The following is a 20,072-nucleotide window of genomic DNA, read 5'->3' as shown; positions in this document are numbered from 1 at the left end:
GAATGCGTATGCGGAAACCTTCTCAGAGAAGGACAAAAAAATGGAAGGATTTCAACCCCCCAGCCCAGCACACACTCCAGGCAATTAACTCAGACGTCTCTTGGGGTCTCAGGATCAAAACTGTGCCTGAGGCAATTGACCTGACTTGAAAAAAATCCTTGAATTTTGGAAGTGACGTGCCAAAGTCGTGGCTCCGTTCCGTGTGGCTGAAACATCTGTGTGAGTAGAGGAGTCCCCCACTCCCAAACAAGCAGCGACTGTGGGGAGAAAGGGGGGATCTGATGGACTCTCAAGGGTCTCCCAGGCAGCCTGCTCTCCTGCCTGAGTGGGGAAATGTCCCATAAGCAGGGGACACTCAGGAGAAGGCTGGGGGCATTTCCAAAGCCATTCAGTCCCAGGTGTGGGCTGCTTCAGCCAGTGACAGCCACTTCCAAAAGGTTTCTATTAGAGCTAGATATTCGTGGGTAATTATCAAGTATTGATAAAAGCACAAATACAATGAACTCAGTAGAACCCTCTGCTACTGGGCTCGTTTTAATCACTGAAGAGATTATTTCCTTTGCTTTTAATGCTCTTGCAGACACACTCGCACAGACCCACAGTGGATCGTTTTTCTTGTGTTATTTCCTGAACCCAGAGCTCTCACACACCAACTGTCAGATACCTCCTGTTGGGCAGCCACATCACCCTACTTTCTCTTCTCTTGTTCTGCCCCTGATGTGCCTCTTACTCAGACTGTTGGTCATTTGATGCAGTCAGAGACCAGGCCCCTTGCCTGCAATTTTTATACCAAGTGTTGAAATGGGAGAACCTCAGGCATCAAAGTCTCAACTGCTCTCCCACAATTGGCTGTTTCAGAAATAGTTCATTCAAAGAGCCCTGTTACATCGGAGCAAGCATTTGCTGACTCACTCAAGGAGCCCACAAACTTCCAGGAAGTTTGGCTGGCAATAGACACTGGCTAACAAAACCAAGGCAATTGTTTTTCCATTATTTCATTACCGGCTGGCAGAGAAAACAACCAAAATAGGAATTGCTCCTTCGACATGAAGTCACGGAGACCACAGTGAGATGGCCCGGTGCTGTCACCACCTGGATACCACAAGTTATTTCAGATGTTGCTTGGTCTAAGCTCATGAATATCCTCTAACAATCTTTACCCCTTGCTGCCAGCTGTATCATTGAAGAATTGTTTTAGATCAGAACCGAAACACACTCAGATATAAATGAATCTATTCCAGAACACAATTTAATGATTGAAGTTACAATGGTAAATTCTACTTAGAATTTTCCAAAACCTCAAAGCATTCCCTGAAGTCTGATTTTAATAACAGAATTCAAAAAATGGGTAACCAATTCCTGAGAGAAATATAAGGGACAGCAGTTACAATTCTTCAGGGCTTTACTTTCATATGAATTATAACATAATTACATTATATTTCTGCTAACATCTTTCATAACAGAAAAGAAACACTGGCTCTCTGAATTCCTTTCTCAGCATTAAAGGACGGTTACAACAATAATAGGCCAAGAAAAAAAAATTAGTTCAACAGAAACCCAAACCTTAGTTTCCAGCCTTGTCCTGAGCCTGCTGCCCAGAGGAAAGACCAGCTCACACCAGCTATCACATATTCCTACCTTAATTCTCCATCCTAGCCACCTTAGTTAAGACCTGTTCTCAGAAATACATGACTCAGAGGCATTTCCTCTCAAGCTGATGTTTATTTATTCTTTAGATTTTTAAGGCTGGGCATTGGATTTGCAAAGGGGATGAGGCTCTTTGTGGGCATTTTTGAAGGTTGGCTCCATCTAAGCATTCTCTCTTTAAATATCAGCCAACATAAATCTAAAAAATGTCATAGAACAGTCTAGAAGTGGTTGGGCCCTGAGTTTAAATGATTGATTACAGAAAATTAAAACATTAGCCTGATGAATTTTTGCATTTTTTGTAGAGACAGGGTTTCACCATGTTGCCAGGCCAGTCTTGAACTCCTGGACTCAAGTGATCCTTCCATCTCAGCCTCCCAAAGTGCTGAGATTACAGGCATAAGCCACCATAACTAGCCATGTGCAGGATCTTTATCTGGGAAAGACTGTCCTTAACTAATATCATAGATTTGATTTAAATGTTTTCTAAAAAATCACTTAAAGTGTAAATAGAAATTCAGTGTAACATCCTGGAAGAGGTCTAATGAGTTCAAGAAAGCAGAAATTAACCTGAAGGTAAGCCTGTCACCTGCTGAAATGGTTTCTGAGCGTGAGAAGCACATAAAAGGAAGGCGTTTATGAAGCACCCCATTTATGTTGGCTGATTTTTGCTGTACCAGCACCCATGAGTTCAGTGATCTTGTGTAGCACTCACTACAGAGCTGAGGGATTACAGGAGGACCAACTCACAGCTCCTGTGCTCTTAGGTTTCCCAAGACAGTCCTAACTTCCACCTCTGCTTAGAATAGGAAACACTCATGGTGTGCTTGCTTTCAGCTAGTCATTATTCTAAGCATTCAGCACTCACTGGCTTATTCAATTCCCCTAACAACCCTATGAAGGGAGCACTATAATTATTTGCATTTTGTGGTTAAGGAAACAAAGGCAAGGTTAAATAACTCGCTGTGCCAGATATTGATTATATTCTCTCTCACCTCCAAATTCACCCTTTTTGCCTGCTCTGTTAAAATGGATCCAGGCCCTTTAAGTATTTTCCCTTTGCCAGCTGACACAATGTTAGGTTTTGTCAGTAGAGAGAGCTAGAGAGAAACTGCAGGAGAAAAGGGTGCTGCTTCCCAGAGACAGTGCATTTGCTTAGCCAGCTCCAGCGCCAGGCCCTGCAGGTAGCATGTGGCCAGCAGCACTCATGGCCAGCTGCTTCCCCAGCCCCCTCCCTGAGGTGGTATTGTAGCAGTGTCTCCAAGGAGACAGCTCCCTGTGGATCCTAGAGGGCAGATCTCTGGCAAGTTCCAGAAAGACTTGTAGATTTTCAACAAGTTCCATTGGCATGCCACCACAGAAACTTCTCCACCACCTGCCGAGCCACTGTGGTTCCCTCTCAGCCCAGGGCTAGGAGGGACACTCTTCCTAGGACTCCTTGCATCTGCTGTACCCACCTATATTCTTCAGGGCTATCTTTACAACTTACTAGCCAACCTTTTGCTACTCTAATCTACTATTAAGGTTAATGATTAAACATATTAAACTTTTCCATTCAAATGACTATGTGGTTCCTCTCTCCTAGTTGGACCCAGACTGACACTCTTGCCTGAGGCCACAGACCAGGGAGCAGCAGTCAAGACTGGACACCAGGCAGCTTCCACGCTTGACAGTGTTGTCAGACCCTCGCGTGGGCAGGAGGGCACAGGTCTGATGCAGTGTGTGCTGATGTGAGGTCTCTAATTCATACTGGAGGGCAAGGCAGAGAGGGCACGTGTCAGGAGAGAACCCCAGGGTAGAGTTTTAAACAGTTTGCAGCAGATACGTAAAAGAAAGGCATTTCAGAAAGAGGGGACAGTATGTACAGCAGTGGGAGGAGGGAAGGAAGGGTGACAACTTTAGGGAAGGGACAGAGGTATCACCAAGCTCCTGCTTCATCCCCAAACCTTTTGTTTCATTACCAGGGAGAATCCTAGTAAGATTTAGAGTCTGCAGGATCCTAAATCTTGCTCTCAACGGTTTTACCAGCTTTTCTCTTACCAGCTGTCTAAGAGGCAACATTATCCACTGGCGCATCTAGAAGCACAAGGACTTCCATAGTGGTCAGAGGCAGAAGAGGATGTGGAGCAGGTCAGTGGTGCCTGCTGGGTCTTGGGCAGCATTTTATACCTTATGCTATCTATCCTGGCCACCTACTTCATAACAAAATATATAACAGGGAAATACTTGAATTTTTATAATAATTGCATTTATTTCCATTTGTGTTGTAAAAACTAGCTTGTTCTTAGCTTCCCGAACACACATATTTATAAATAATGTGTATTATAAACATTTGGAAGAACAGACAGCAAAGTTGGGCCATTAGGCTATTTCTTAACAAAACAACTTTTTTATGGGGCGGGGCAGGAGGAGTGTTGCAGAAAACACTGAAGTTACATCAGAGCTTCCACAGAAATGGATTCTTTTCCCTGGTGAGGAATGGGGTGGGGTGGCTGAGGGCCACTCTCACTGCTCCAGGTCACAAAGAGATGGGCTGATTGTTCCACAGCCTTGGGCATTGCACCCACTGGTTTCCAAGTCAGCCTCTAGTATTGGGTGGTGTACATGTTCAGAAAGGTTTAAAATATACTATATGATGACCCACATTTTGGCATTTGCATAACTGGCAGGTGTGGAGATTGAAATTTAAAAGGAGACGGATTTGGATCTCAAAAGTTTGATGTAAAAGATTCCCCAGGAATGTAAACAAACTTGCTTGTATAAGGCCTCTCTGATGGGCAGGAAACAGCAGGGGAGAAGAAATCGGAAGCAAAAGGTACAATTTAGAAGCAAAAACATTAAGGGGACTGTATCTAGTGGGTTACATGGAGATGGTTTCCCCACAACAGATTGTTGACCTATTTTCTCGAGGGTTATTGTTTCTGTTTGGCTTGGGTCAGTAATTCAGGAAGTGATGTTTTCCTTTATGGAAAAAAACAATCGAAAGTAAAATAAGTGTTTTCCCATCATGAAGATAATGCGAAGTTTAATGGCTTATCCAGCATTTGAAGTCCTCCAGGTCCAGGTAGTGTGGTCAGCAGGGCAGCCTGTGGTTAGACCGCATTCCTTTGAAGGAGCTGGTCCAGTAATTGCTAGAGGAAAAGGGAAACAAAGATGTCAAGTTCAGATTCGGCATCTGTGCTCCACACACATCACACCTGCTGGTGACGAGGCCATTACCTTTTTGAAGACTTCAGCACGGAGTCTGTTACTTTGTAAGATCACCCTTTTCCTTTGTTCTTCTTTTTTCTTTTTAACTTCCGGCAAGTTATTATAGATTCTGAAACAGATTCGGAAAACATTTGGAATGGTAGCTTGACAGTGTGCTCCCGCCACGGGGCTGCATCCTGTCTTGACGGCAGGCTCTTACATTTCAAAGAGAAGATCGCTGCTTATGGGCTAGCTCACAACTGTAGGATGCCAGGACGAAGGGCTTTCCTGACCATACCCAGAACCCGCTGCATGGCAGGGGATGGCACCTTGTCCAGTGCTACCTGGGGCAATGCAACAGGCAGAGTCCCACCAGGGGCAAAGCTGGAGAGGCCAGTTGCTTATTTAGAAGTCATTGTTTTTGTCCTTCCATTCTCTATGATAATTAATGACTTAATCATAAAATGAAGGATTCTAAACCTACTGCTTTAGTATTCTGATTGTAAACTTGTTTCCAAATACCATCTTACCACTCAGTGTTTGCCTTCCTGTGACTTAGAAAATGAACGGCATATAAATAGAAGTAGCAGGACTTATAATACTGTAATGAAACACATATAAGTGTGTGTGTTTTTACCTCTCAACCTATTGCACTTTGAATTAAGGGCCCAAGGGATCTTCCTCTGGACACTTCTTTCCTACTTTCTAACAGAAACTTCATGGACTGATGCCAATTAATATTTCATTATAATTCACTGACACAGTGGAGTCACTGTAGCCCGAGCATTTGGATTGCTGTATATGTGGCACTCGGCTAAAACATCTTTCTCTCTCTCGTGTTTGAAAGCCAGATACGATATAGTGAAGATGTTCCACCATTAAAATCATAAGGACAATGTAGAAAAATGGTGATGACAATCTTCGCAGGATACATCTTAGGTATTGGACACTAGGCTTGAATTGCTTGACATGAATTATTTCATTTCATATTCACCACAGTTGGAAGAGGCATAACATGTCCCACTGTTATATAAATGAGAAACTCAAGCCCCAGTAAGATCAGGAGACTTGTATAAAGCCCCTTGGCTGGCTTGTGGTGGGCTGAGATTCGAACCTTGGTCTGTTTGACTCTTTCTACACAGCACTGTCACCCAACCATAATATGGCATCAAGCTATTCGTGAGATCCGGGAAATACTTGTGCCTAGCACAGTGCCTAGCACTCTGTAGGCATCAACATGGGTTGAATGAATGCATGAAAAAAAGAACACATAATTGCCACATTCAGGAGTGATTCTAGGAAGGACTAGGAGAGAAAACTATAAAGGAGTCAGTTAGAAAGTAGACATGTTTCAAAGCTCTCCAGTGGGAATTTCCTCAGATCCATATAGACTGATCTTTCTGATACTGACCATCTCAATCACCCGGCAGAGTGGTTAATATTAGGTGTCAACTTGATTGAATTGAAGGATGCCTGGATGGCTGATAAAGTGTTATTTCTGGGTGTGTCTGTGAGGGTGTTGCCAGAGGAGATTGGCATTTGAGTTGGTGCACTGGAAGAGGAAGACCCACATTCAGTGTGAGTGGGCACCGTCTAATCAGCTGCCAGCATGGCTGGAACAAAGCAGGAGGAAGAAGGCAGGATAACCTTGCTTGCTGGGTCTTCTGGCTTCCTTCTTTTTCCATGCTAGATGCTCCTCCTCCTGCCCCTCCTGCCGTTGGACATCAGACTCCAGATTCTTTGGCTTCTGGACTCTTGGGCTTGCACCAGGGGGCCCTCAGGCCTTCAGCCACAGACTGAAGCCTACGCTGTTGGTTTCTTCGGTTTTAAGGCTTTTGGACTTGGACTGAGCCACTACTGGCTTCTCTCTTCCCCAGCTTGCATATCATGGGAATTTGCCTTGTGATTGTGTGAGTCAATTCTCCCTAATAAACTCCCTTTTGTATACATATATCCTATTAGTTTTGTCCCTCTGGGGAACCCTGACTAATATACCTGGGAAGTATAAAATAAAGGCTCCTAGGTCCCACCTCTGTTACTTCTGATTCAGTGTTTTCTTAAAAGAACATCTCAAATAAATCATGGTCCATCTATATGATGGACTACTCTGCAGACAGTCAAAACCGACAAGGGAAATAATCTATCTGTTCGTCACAGAAGGGGTTCACAGACAAAGTGAAAAGCAAGCTACCGAGAGATAGTGTGTAGTATGCTACCATTCATGGTTAAAAATCACACAGCTGTAGATGCACAAATAAAAGTCTACTTTGAGGCAAAGAGAGGCCTGACAGGATACTCAGGAGATATCACTGTGGGTGTCTGGGGAGCTGGGACTGGGGTAGGGAAAGTGGGCTGGGAACAGGGAGGTGAACTGCTGGTCATGAGGGGACTTCAGCTTTATCTCCATTGTTTGCATTTTTTACATAAAAATGTAATTTAACAATATAATTAATAGCAAAGAATACAAAGAAAAGAAAGCTCCAGGTGATTCTGTGGGTGAGCCAGAGTCAGAGCCCTCCCAAGGTACAATCCACAGAGCAGAGTGCAAACCCAGCTGCTAAATCCACCAGAGGAGACCAGCTGGGGGAAGCTAGTTACTTGAGGTGCAACATCGCCTAGCTCACTCGTCCTCTTTGAGCCTCAGTTTCCTCTTCAGTAAAATGATAGGGCAATACTCTCTGACGACTCATGCTGCTTTGAGATCTATTATTTTAATTGCTTAGTTTGCAAGGCTCCTTAATGGTGGCTTTGGGTTTGGGGACTGGGAGGGGAGGATTTGGCTGAAATTTTTCAGTAAATTTAAAAGGGAATGGTTCTGGCATGAGGTATACGCAACTTTGCACTTCTGAAATAGCAAGTCTTAAAGCCCAGTGGCCCTTTAAAAACCCCAATTAGAATGCTACGAATCAGATCTTTAATGGGACGGTCTCCCTTTTCCTCGTTTTCACTTCCTTATTTACAAAGAGCTTTCCAATAAATGATCAAAGTTACCTAATCACCACGGAAACAATATAATCATGGTAAAAGCAGAAATTGTATGCCTGAAGTGGGGAGAAAAGTATTCTTCCTATTTCAATGGTTTCTTTAAGTGCACTATCAATTTGGTTTAATTATTATAATTCCTCCCTGTGCTAGATACTTTATTATAAACTAATGACATTTTACTTGCATGAACTTGGCCAACGCTGCTGAGCTATTATATTTTGGTTAAGAGGCCAGATCTCAGAAAGAATGGCAGCCTTTGTGTGCGTCAGATTGGTGAGAATTAGTGGGAGTCTTGAACAGCCACCAGCCAAGCAGAATAAGAAGGATGTGTCGGCAGCATGGCCGCCAGGTCTGCTGGAGACAGAGCACCAGGAAACCTAGCTCATGGCCCCTCTGAGGCTCCACCGGCTCCCACGTGCCATCTGCCTCCAAGGTTGGATCCTTTCCTTCAGTCCCTGCCACAGTCCAGACCCTTAGGAGAAATAGTTTCTCTCCTCATAAAATTACCTTCAAAGGTGCAGTGACAAATAGCTCCTGCCCAGAGCGACAATACGAATGTGCAGGAGTTCCAGCTCAGAGTCTGGGAATCTCTTAGAGACCAATTACTGGATTGGTTCAGAATCCAAGACCTACCACTTTCCTAAGGTTTTTCCAAGAGCAGCATTAACAGTCAAAAGCACATTTCAACTACCGTACTTATTTTAGCTGTTTTTTTCAGATTTGCAGCCAAAAAGACCTCAGACCTTAAACATGGGACCTAGAAGCAGTGGTCCCATTGGAGGGCACCTGAAGCCATCAAACTACCCCACTCCCCCTACCAACGTCTTTGCACACCATACAATAACCAAGTACCTCTTAGATCGCATATGCATCTCCTTCTCTGAAATGCACCGTTCTTTGGGTTTGAACAAGTTATCTGGAAAAAATAGAAAGAGAATTAAGTTCAGAAGGTATAGAATCTCACACATTTCTAGAGAAACACTGTGATTAGTTCATAATCCGTTAATTGATCCTTATTCTAAGCCATATCCTGAGTCTAAGCAGAACTCGGTAGAGACTGATACACCATAAGTGGTTGTATTGACAATGGCCAACAAGGGGGTTGGTCTTGACAATAGTTAAATAAGGACATGAAGTACAATGTTAGCATCTAACCTACTTTACGGAGAGCAACACCTTTGAATGCTTCCTTTAGCAACAGAGTCATGGTTTTCTGAGAAAAGTGCCAGAGTGCAAGCTCATTCCACCCATAGAAAAATCCCTACACTAGGTCTGTGAGGCCTCTAAGCACAAGGAAATCCCCCACCTATCCCTAGAGCATTTTGCAAGAAGGAGGTTTCACTCTTGTCTATAGCCCTCTATAGGGCTGCTCAGCCTCTGCAAGATAAAGACCACCTTGCCCCCTTCCTAATGTGGGGAAAGGTAATGAACAACAACAAGATAATCATGTATGCTCAGTATCCTTTGATTAAGTACACAGTGGCTAAAAATCACTATGAGACTGGGATTTTTTCATTCTAAGTACATATCACTAATCATAATGATGTTCACAGATGGCACACTTAAAAGTGGTGTGTGTTAAAAAAAAAAAACTGTGTATATCCTCTTGCAAAAGTTGAAAAGGGACTGTTCCAATAACTCAAATTCCCATGAGACACTCGGCCGTGTAGATTAATAAAGGGTCTGGCATATGTAAATGCTCCTGGGGCGCTTGTTGCATGGGGGTGTGTTTCAGCAACTGCCGTGCTTCCTAAAACACCTGGGCAGTAACCTGCTCATTCAGCAGAAGTAGACAGGCAACTTGGCCCCTTGCCAAGCATCAGAGTTGGAGTGGGGCTCCTTTGATCCCCAGTGAAGTCCTGGGTCTGTTTCTATTCATCTCCTCCAACCCGGGCCTGTCCCTTTTCTCATCAATCCAGTGGAGCAACCAAATATTTCTCAGGCTTGAGAATAGACAGAATTTTCTAGGAATCTCTAAGAAGGTAGGATAGAGCCAAGGATCCCAAGAAATTTCTTCCTCTCTGGAGAAACATAACACAGCTACTGACTTACAGTATGGAAAACAACAGAGTGGCTGAGCTTGTCCCCTGTCTGGTTATTCAGACATGAAAAAGAATATGGCACCATCGCTTAACTTCAAAGACAAGACTGAAAGGAGACACAAGAAAAAGAACTTGGAATATTTCCAACTAAGTGGCTGTATTGACAACTGACCAAAAACAAGGTTGATCTTGACAAATTAAATAAGGGTGTGAAGTACAGTGTTAGCACTTAACTTACTTTATGGAGAACAATGCCTTTGAATGCTTCTTTCTAGCAACAGAATCATGGTCTTCTGGAGAGAAGTGCCAGGGTGCAAGGTCACCCCTCCCATAGAAAAATCCCTACACTAGGTATGAGGCCTCTAAGGACAAGGAAATCTCCCAGCTTTCCCTAGAGCAATTTGTAAGAAGGAGCAGTGAGAAAACAACATCACCATGGAGATTGCAATGGGCCAAGATGCCTCCCAGTATCCGGCGGTCCCTGCTCCAGGCAGCACCAGGTCAGAGCCAAGGGCCGCAGAAACATCCCAATGGCATTTCCAAGAAAAAAGGAAATGTCAGCTTCAGTCAGTCAGGCCCTTGCGCAAGCAAATATGTGACTCTCGACAGTCACTTATTCCACTTAGGGAAAAGAAACCTTGTACAAAGAATTAGATTCAAGTCCAGCTCAGCAATCCTCATGGGCTACTCAAGATTAGGGTGAAGCCAGGGTAGACAGACGGTGTCCTGAGGAGATTAAAAACATTACCAGTACCATTTGTAGGATTTTGATCATCTTGGTTCAACTGTTTGTGGTCTACTGTGGGAAGTTAGATTTTCTTTTCTTTTTTTTTTTTTTTTTTTTTTTTTCAGTTTGTTTCTTTAGAGCACCTGATACCACAATTAACCTTGGGTTTGATTCCCAAGAGGAAACAAAAGCAAATGTGAGCTCTCTGACACCTCCACTCTTGTGTTTCCTCAACTTGGCTCAGCCTGCTGTGCCACACAGAACTTTTGATTCTGGGCCCAGCAGCCCATGTTAGGTATAAAACAAGCAGGACTGTGTCCAAGGGGGCTTCCCCCACTGGTGACCTCAACCCACAGCCCCGGGAAGTATTTGCAGGTTGATTGCTGCTGACTTTGAGCTTTCCTAATGGTTCCCAAGCTCATCTGATAAATAGCAGGGTCTTTCCTAGCCTGGAAGAAAGAGACGTGAGGAAGTGGTTTGAAATAGAGCAAGTGCATTGCAAACAGCTCCCAACCTCACTTGAGTGAAAGGAACACAACTCACTGGAGCAGCTTTGGGCACTTTGAGAGAGGAAGTGGCTCGTGGTTGTAGAAATTGTGTTTTGGGAGCCCTGACCAAGCACTCCTCCATTTCCCATGAGACCAATCCAAAATTCGTTTCTTAGATATGCCTTTCTCCTTCCTTCAACATTTAATGAGCAGTTATGTTGGTAGGGGATGCTCAGAAACAAAAATAACAGATAAGATCCTCCCTTCATGACATTTCATTTATTGTGGGAGAAGCTGGACAAGTCAAAAACCAGCTAAAGTATCTGGCAAATGCTCTGGTGAAAATGAAATGCCACCATGTGTCAAAGGGGGAATGGAGAGGAAAGAAGTCACCGCAGGGGAGGAGATCTTTAAACCAAGACCCGAATGACCACAAGAGCCAACTGTGGGAGGATCTGAGAGAAGGGCACAGTGAGCTTCTGCAGCAGGAACTGAAAGTGGGTCATCGTGGCTGTGCGGGGAGGGAGGGTGCAGAGGTGAGCGCGAAGATTACTTCGGTTCTCCACCCAGGTGATGCCTTACAACTGCCTGGGGATTTTGACAAAGATTCCTGTGTGTTGGCACTGGAATCTCAACCAAAGTCTCCAGATGACTCCAACATGCCCTAGAATCAGAAGCCACCCATGTGGGGCTTTGCAAACCTATTTAAGGAGCTTTGCAAGCCTGTTAAGGAGTTTGCCTTCAGAGTAAGAGAGTTGGAGAGCCGTGTGGAGTTTTAAACATGAGATCTGATTTTTATTGCTACAAGATGACCACAGTGGCTCTTCAGAACATGAACTGGGTGGAGGAGCTGCAAAAATGGCAGCAGTGAGACAGGTCAGGCAATTGCAGCCAGGTGGGGAAAGATGGCAGTGTGCAGGTAGCCATGGGACTCTTCTACCCTGTACAGGTAGAAACTGAGTTGTAGGAGCCAGGAGAGATGAAACAAGGATGATTCCCGGGCTTTGGGTTTAAGCAAACCCATTCATTTACAATTGTTAAGTTTTTACCTCCTTGGTGCTAAGCGATAGGGACACAAAGATAAATAAAACTAAGAGCTCAGAGCCCAGGATGAGAATGAGGTAAATAAGGCCTTTAGATGCCAAGAGCAAAGTCTGCACATGGTGAGGGGAGACATTAGGAGGGAGTGGTCAGGTCCACCAGGGAAGAAGGGCATCCGGGAAAACTCCATAACAGGAGACAGCTGAGCTGGGTCATGAAGTAGAGAGAGACATTCCCCAATGGCCTGTGGTGGGTGAGGGTGGGTGAAACGGCGGCGCAGGGTCACATGAACCTGCCTGCAGCAAGAGATGAGTCATCCTTGATTCATCTCTCCTGCTCCCACAACTCAGTTTCTTCCTGTGCAGGGTAGAAGACTCTCATGGCTACCTGCACACCACCATCTTCCCCAGCCTGGCGCAATTGCCTTCAGGATATGTACAGCATGACCCACAGGGATTTCACTTCATGGAATGGAAAACCAACCTGCATGAGCTTTGTTTGAAAACAAAACAAAACAAAAACAAAACAAAACAAAACAAAACAAAACAGAGAAATCCTATCTATAAAATTACTCTTAATGGAAATTCTGCCTGTATAAAATTAAAGTGGCAGGTGAGAACCATTTTCAGCCTGCTTATGAGTCTCTTACAGATTTTCCTTGAAGTTTCATGTGTTCTAATTCACTGATATGGAGGGAAGAGACTACAGTTGTGTTTACCTCGAATTATCATTCAAATAGAGTTGGTTTTTCCACCCAATAAAATTACTAAGGTAAATTGCCCATTTCTATATTTCTGGAAAATACTTTTTTCCCCAAAAAGTCCTGCATCTGCCTCATTATTGGATCCAAACTACAGTGTCTATTGCTAATTTAATTTGGTAAGGCCAGACTTCCTCAAGCCCTTGCCTGTGTCAAAGTCAGCAAACGACCAGGTACCAAGATTTCAGTGCTTCTGAGAACTACTCAGGTAAGGTCAAAGCCCCGACATCCCATTAATCTCTATAAACACATGTGGGTGTTTATTGTAATCCTCATATCACCTGTGTGCACACACATACACAAGGACAAGTGGCCTCAATATTCAGACAGTTGACAGTGTCACCAGAAGGCAGCAAAGATCACCCTGCCACCAACATGATTTGTTGTTTGTGGGGCTGGGCTGTTTTTCCTCCATGCAGAGCCCTTATCTACAGCTCTGATTGCAAACTTCATTTCCCCTACTGAAGAGGTAATCTAAATGATAATCAAGTTCACACGATTTATTAGGACAATGCCCTCCAGAAGCCTATTTTCTGAAGTCACCCCGAGCACTTTGAAGGATGTTTTAGACATTTGCTTCCCCTATCTTAGAAACACCAAAACCAAGAGATACCTGTTGGAGAGAATTCAGCAGGGAGTCAACAAGCCAGCCTGGAGTATAGACATCAAGTCTCTACCTTCCTGAATCTCCTATTAAAGATTGGACCTTCACAAAAGAATGGAAATGGGGTGTGTTTAAGGGAACCCCCAACATGTGTGAATTCTAAGATCACAAGGCTGTGCATTATGCAATTTCAAAGTCACTGGGTCTCTGCTGCAAGCCGTTAGAGTAATTCCATCATGGTTTTCAGGGTTTAAACTTGTACATCATTTCTGTTCAGCTCACCATGGTGGACCCTCTAATTTTCTTGATGTAGGCAATAGGAGAGTGGTCTATCTTGAACCAAATTAGCCCTCCAGAAATTAAACAGCACAGGTTACACCATATGAAGGTGAGTTAACGACTCATAGGTGGTTTGGCTCTGAAGTGCTCTTATGATAAAATCTTATACTGGATTCTCATTTTCTAAACATTATCCTGTTTCTAAAATCACTTCCAGTCATCTGTGGAATCCCACTGCTGAATGACCGTTGCACATGGCAGCTTGTTTCAGAACTCTGTCAGGTGAGTGGAAGCCACACAGATGTTGGTATTGATATGAAAGTGAGGCCATGTGCCAATTACTGTCCAGACACATGAGAGAGTTGCTGATGTAACAATCTGGAAAGACAAAAAGCTCTCAGACCTTTCTGGTGAAGGAACATAAAATTAAATAAAAAATAAGCCAGATAGTCTCCAGAAAAATCTATTTCCTTTTGCATACTCAGTTTGAGAAGCAAGGTGTATAGGGCTTCCTGCTAAAGGAAGGTAGATCATTCTCTTGCACACAGAGACTTACCCTTGAGCTTGAGCTCAGAGTGGGGTCACCATCTTGGAGCTTCCATGGAAAGATTGGGTGCTTTGGAGCTACTGGATGGATTTGATAAAGGGTCTGTGCCCTTGGTGGGGAGGTGGTGAAGAGAACGCCCCACCATGAACACTGGCAGCCACAAGCCTCCCCAGATCTTCTAAGGAGAGACCCCTGATGCAATATGGCAGATGAGGCACAGGACCAGAGCTTTGCTTCCCCAGCTGGAGGATCCCAGACCCCCAAGTCAACCATATCTATGAAAGACATTTTTGGAGAGAAATGGAATCTTGATGTACTCCCTGAGACCATGCTGCTCTATCTCTTGGACACAAGAGCACTGTCCTCAGTCCCCTTGTCTTCCTGACTCCCTAGGGGTCTTCTCCTATATGATTCTAGACATGGTTTACAGCTGTCTGCCTGGCCAACTCTCTCCCCAAGTGGCACATGAACTCCTGGAAGACAGGAAAGTCTCTTCTCAGCCCCTAATATCCCTGCTTTTTCCCATTTGCACTCCATTCCTATGGTCAAAAGAGACCCAGTGCTTAATATTTTTATTTATTGGCTGGTTACTCCTCAAGAGATCCAGTAAGAGACAAAGGGTTCCCCATAAAAGCTACAGGAACTGCTAAGGAAGGCTGGCACACATCACCTCCTAATTCAGGTTGCCTATAGTGCCAAAGACCCACGGAACAACAAGCTCTACCTGTGCAAATTCAGTGCCCCAATGTTGACAGGATCAGAGACTCTCAAACTAACCAGATTCTTACCCAAGACCAGAAACTTACAACATGAATCCCAGTGGAGGACTCCTGTCAGTTGCCCAAAACATGCATTTCCTCCTAGGGGAGCTCAGCAGTGGCTGACAAAGTGGTACAGACTATTTTCTGCAATGAGCACATTGTTGAAGTTGAAGGCAAATCAGCTGAAAGATGGGCAGCTATACCCAGTCTCTAGGATTTAATGATTCAAATTCTCAATGACCTCACTAAACACAACAGGAAATTCAGTTTCTTTCTTTTTATGAAAAAAATGAGCATTAGAAAATTAAACATCACACTTTTATGATGTATATATGATGACTTCTTTGGCTTGCCTGAGCCTCCGTAAAATGATAAAGCCTTCTTATGTATAAGTCTAAAAACCTGGCAAGTCACCTTAGGCCTTTGCTTGGTACTATGTGCTTTGGGACAAGCTACTTGTGCTAAGATTTGGTTCCTTTGCACCCATTGCAGGAGCAGAATCATTTTTTAAAAACTTTTCTTTTTTGAGCCAGGGTCTTACTCTGTTGCCCAGGGTGGAGTGCAGTGGCACAATCATGGCTTACTGCAGCCTCGACCCCCCAGGCTCAAGTGATCCTCCCACTTCAGCCTCCCCTGAATAGCAGGGTTTTTGTTGTTGTTATTTTTGTTTTGTTTTTTTGTAGAGATGGGGGTCTCACTTTGTTGCCCAAGATGGTCTTAAATTCCTGGCCTCAAGCTGTCCTCCCACCTCAGCCTTCCAAAATGCTGGTATTATAGGTATGAGCCACTGTGTTCGGAATGGTCCGTGTGAAGGTGCTCTATTAACCATGAAGAAGCTAACGGCAATGCCAACGACCACTATTCCCCCAGTGTTCCTTTCTGCACCAGGCACCTATCCCCCAAATTCATGTTTCAATTCATCCTTACAGCAACCTACTCAAGCTAGTCTTCTCTCCTCTTTACAGGGGTTTTGTGTGTAGGTAAATTACCTCTAGTCTCAAGGTAAGTAGACAAGAGACCTGAGAGTTGAGTACTGACGGAACCAGTGGGACTTTTATTCTCTGCAAAAGATATAAGGTTGTGGTTCTCAAAGGAGGGATTGTATTTTCACATAAATGTCAACATCTGTGTGGCTTCCAGTCACCTTTCAGTCCCTGAACCAGCTGCATCAACATCACCTGGAGACTTGTTACAAATGCAAACACTCAGTCCCTATACCAGGTCATCGAAATCAGAAATTCTGTGGCTAGGCCAGTGGTCGGTGGCTTCAGTAGCTTTCTGGGTGATTCTGATGCCCGCCTGGGTTTGCGGACCACTGTTACCTTGATAGAATGTAGTAAGAGTGAGAAGGAAAAAAGCTAAATCCCTACATTGGTTTTGAGGCTTTGAGGAAGTATTGCCAGATAAAATAAAGACTACTCAGTTAAATTTGCCTTTCAGATCCACAACAAATATTTTTTAGCATAAATATGGGACATACAGTAATGGGACACACAGTATTTGGGATACACTTATACTAAAAAAGCTTCATTATTTATGTGAAATGCAAATTTAACTGGGCAGCCTATATTTTCATTAGATAAATCTGGTAACCCTACTTTGAATGTTTACAGAAACTCTCCATACCATGGCAACAAACAGGCCCCCAGCTGCAGGGTCCCTGAGGCTATAGTCTGAAGCAGCTGCACGTGAAGGCAATGCTGTGGAAGGCCAGCCTGTGTCCTTGTTATGCAGTTAGTTCTCTGGCAGTTTATTGCTTCTTCCAGCTATTCTCTCATATAATTGGTATGGATGAGACTTCCCCCTTGATCTTATTTTCTGTGGTTATTTCACATTGCGACATCTGTGAAGACTTTCTAATGGGAATGTGACTGACTCCACTTTTTCCAGAGGACTTTGTGCTGGGCACCAAGTGGCATTGTTACAGATGCTGGGGTACACACACGGAGACAGCTCCAGGCAGGGCGCCTTGTTAGGCAAGCTTCCTGTGAGGCAAAGCTAGCCACAGATGGAAACCTGCACCCAACCCTACTGCCCAGAGGAAACCCAGGACCCTCAGCCATCCCTTCCTGGAATTGCTCAACATAAAGGATGCAGGTAATGAGGGTAAGATCACTTTCTGACAGTGCCAGATTTCTATGGAAAATGGCAAATTGAAACTCCAGTTGGGGTTTCATTGGCAAAGCATTGCAGATTCCTAAAGTAATGTTTCCAAAGCAGACGATCAGGAGTTAGATAAAAACATTTCGAGGTCCAAAAGGAAATTTAGGAAAAACAGGATTAAACAAATTTAAGGAGGCTTTTTTTTTCTGTAGGACTTATCAGTGCTTTTAACATACACTGAGCATTACACACTTCTAAAAGAATACAGTATACAACAAATAACATATTTTTCAAAGGAATCTGAAGAAACTGGTTCTCCTCTGGAATGCATTGTCGTTAGTATTTGGCTAGAGGAAACCGAGAAGAAAAATGAGACCAACTATAGGATATTAACAGCTATAACTAGTTCTCAGTTTTGAAAATTATTTGTACTTGTTACACAGAACTTAATCTGTGTGTGTATATGTATACACGTGTATATGTATGTTGCGTGTGTGTGTGTGTGTGTTTGTATCTGGCATACACAATCAGGCCACATGGCATCTCTTAAAAGTGTGTGTGTGAGCCATTACCAACCTGGCAGTGGGGGTGCCGATGCCTGAGAACCTATACAACTGCTGCCCCAGACCCTGGAGTTGTGTTCCCTCCATATGTACCCAGGCCCCAGACCCTGGTTTCATGGCCACTCCACTGGTACCATACATCATACACCAATGTCAACATCACCATGAGTGCACCTATCAGCCAGACCCAGTTCAAGAGAAACACCTTGGCCATAACATTCCTGGTGGTAGAAAAAGCAATCAGGAAGATCCCAACAGCCTTTGCCATTGAAGACCCTAAGAACCCTTGCTGCTGCTGTAGACACCCACAGCCTTGGCCACTGAGGACATCTGCAATATTGGCAATTGTCAGCCTCAGCTGACAGCTATGCCACTGCACCCTCACTAGAGCTAGAACTGCCACACTCCACCCAATGTTCTTACACTCACCTGAAAAGGATGACTTTTTTTCCCCAATGAAACCAGTACTTAAAACGTGGAAGAGGTGACTGCTCCATCAAATGTGCAGGCATCATTGCAAGGCAAAACGAAACAGAAAAACAACAACAAGGAAGCATAATACCAAAAAAAAATGTGATAATTGTTCAGTAACTGACCCCAAAGAAATAGAACTCTATGCATCATCTGACAAATAATTCAAAATAATTGTTTTAAGGAAGCTGATCCAACTATAAGAGAACACAAAAAAAAAAAACGACATCAGGAAAACAATATATGAATAAAATGAGAAGTTTAACAGAGAGATTGAAATAATTAAAAAGAACCAATTAGAAATTCTGAAACTGAAGGATATAACAAATGAAATTTAAAAGGAAATAAAAGGCATTAACAGACAAATTAAGCAGAAGAAAGAGCCTGTGAATTCAAAGACAGGTTATTTAAAAATATCTAGTCGAAGAAAAAAATAATGAAAATGAATGAAGAAAGCTTATGGGATTTATAGAAGAGCATCAAAAGAGCTCACTTCTGCATTACAGAAGTTTAAGAAGGGCCAAGCAAAATACAGGGGTAGACGCAGCAGTGGGAAAGGCCCTGGGAGCTCGCTGGGTCCCCAAGCAGGCCATTCCTGCCAGGCATCACAGGAATCCTTTGGGAGGGCAGCCAGAGGTGCCAGGAAAATACCACAGGGAGAAGGAAACCTCCAGCTGAACTTTGTAACAATTTGAACCGGTCAAGAAGCCTCCTGGCAGGAACTCAGGGGAGGGCATGAATCTTGCATGCAGACTCCACAGGCAGGGGAAGAACTAAAGCCCTTTTCTTTCACAGCTGGGAGGCGGGTAGCTTGGGGTAAGTTCTTAGCCCTGCTTGCCCACTGCCTGGAAACAGACTTGGTGCTATCACGGAGTGCAACCAGCCCTTTGGATTGCATGGGAGCTGGGTGAGGCCTGTGACTGCTGGCTTTCCCCCACCTCCCTGACAACCTGCATGACTCAGCAGAGGGAGCCATAATCCTCCTAGGTAAGTAACTCCATTGACCTGGGAACCTCACCCCCTATCCGCCACAGCAGCCGCAACAAGACCTGCCAAAGAAGAGCCTGAGCTCAGACATGCCTAGCTCTGCCCCCACCTGATGGTCCTTCCCTACCCACCCTGGTATCGAACACAAAGGGCATATACTCTTGGGAGTTCTAGGGCCCTGACCACTGCCGGTTCCTCTCCATACTACCACAGCTGATGCTCTCTAGAAAGTGCCACCTCCCAGCAGGAGGCCAACAAGCACAAAAATAGAGCATTAAACCACCAAAGCTAAGAACGCTCACAGAGTCCATTTCACTCCCCTGCCACCTTCACTGAAACAGGTGCTGGAATCCATGGCTGAGAGAACCACAGATGGTTAACATCACAGGACTCTGTGCAGACAACCCCCAGTACCAGCCTGGAGCCTGGTAGACTTGCTGGGTGGCTGGACCCAGAAGAGAGATAATAATCACTACAGCTCAGCTCTCAGGAAGCCACATCCATAGGAAAAGGGGGCGAGTACTACATCAAGGGAACACCCTGTGGGACAGAAGAATCTGAACAACAGCCTTCAGCCCTAGACCATCCCTCTGACAGAGCCTACCCACATGAAAAGGAACTCTGGTAATATGACAAAACATATTAGGCTCTTTAACAGCACCCAAAAATCACACTGGCTTACCAGCAATGGCTCCAAACTAAGAATAAATACCTAATTTATCCGAAAAAGAATTCAGGAGGTTAGTTATTAAGCTAATCAGGGAGGCACCAGAGAAAGGTGGAGCCCAATGCAAGGAAACCCAAAAAATGATACAAGAAGGGAAGGGAGAAATATTCAAGGAAACAGAAAGCATAAAGAAAAAACAATTGACACTTCA

At 44.2% G+C, this 20,072-nt stretch overlaps 1 protein-coding gene across 9 annotated transcripts in view; it reads right to left on the bottom strand.

Moving 5' to 3' along the window:
* Nucleotides 1-4,655: 4,655 nt before the first annotated feature.
* Nucleotides 4,656-20,072, bottom strand: part of C2H10orf90 (chromosome 2 C10orf90 homolog) — a 251,921-nt gene continuing 236,504 nt past the window's right edge. For all 9 annotated transcript variants that reach the window (XM_055245816.2, XM_055245836.2, XM_055245843.2 and 6 more), the window contains 3 exons: nucleotides 8,674-8,737; nucleotides 4,867-4,966; nucleotides 4,656-4,778 (listed from right to left, as the gene is read on the bottom strand). In XM_055245816.2, coding sequence (XP_055101791.2) covers nucleotides 4,740-4,778; nucleotides 4,867-4,966; nucleotides 8,674-8,737 — 203 coding nt within the window. In that variant the 3' untranslated portion in view covers nucleotides 4,656-4,739. The remainder of the gene's footprint in view (nucleotides 4,779-4,866; nucleotides 4,967-8,673; nucleotides 8,738-20,072) is intronic.

The sequence above is a fragment of the Symphalangus syndactylus genome, chromosome 2 (genome assembly GCF_028878055.3).
Source record: "Symphalangus syndactylus isolate Jambi chromosome 2, NHGRI_mSymSyn1-v2.1_pri, whole genome shotgun sequence".
In the NCBI taxonomy this organism is placed as follows: domain Eukaryota; kingdom Metazoa; phylum Chordata; class Mammalia; order Primates; family Hylobatidae; genus Symphalangus; species Symphalangus syndactylus.
The sequence above is the reverse complement of the archived record's forward strand: the minus strand, read 5'-3'. Positions and strand labels throughout refer to the sequence as shown.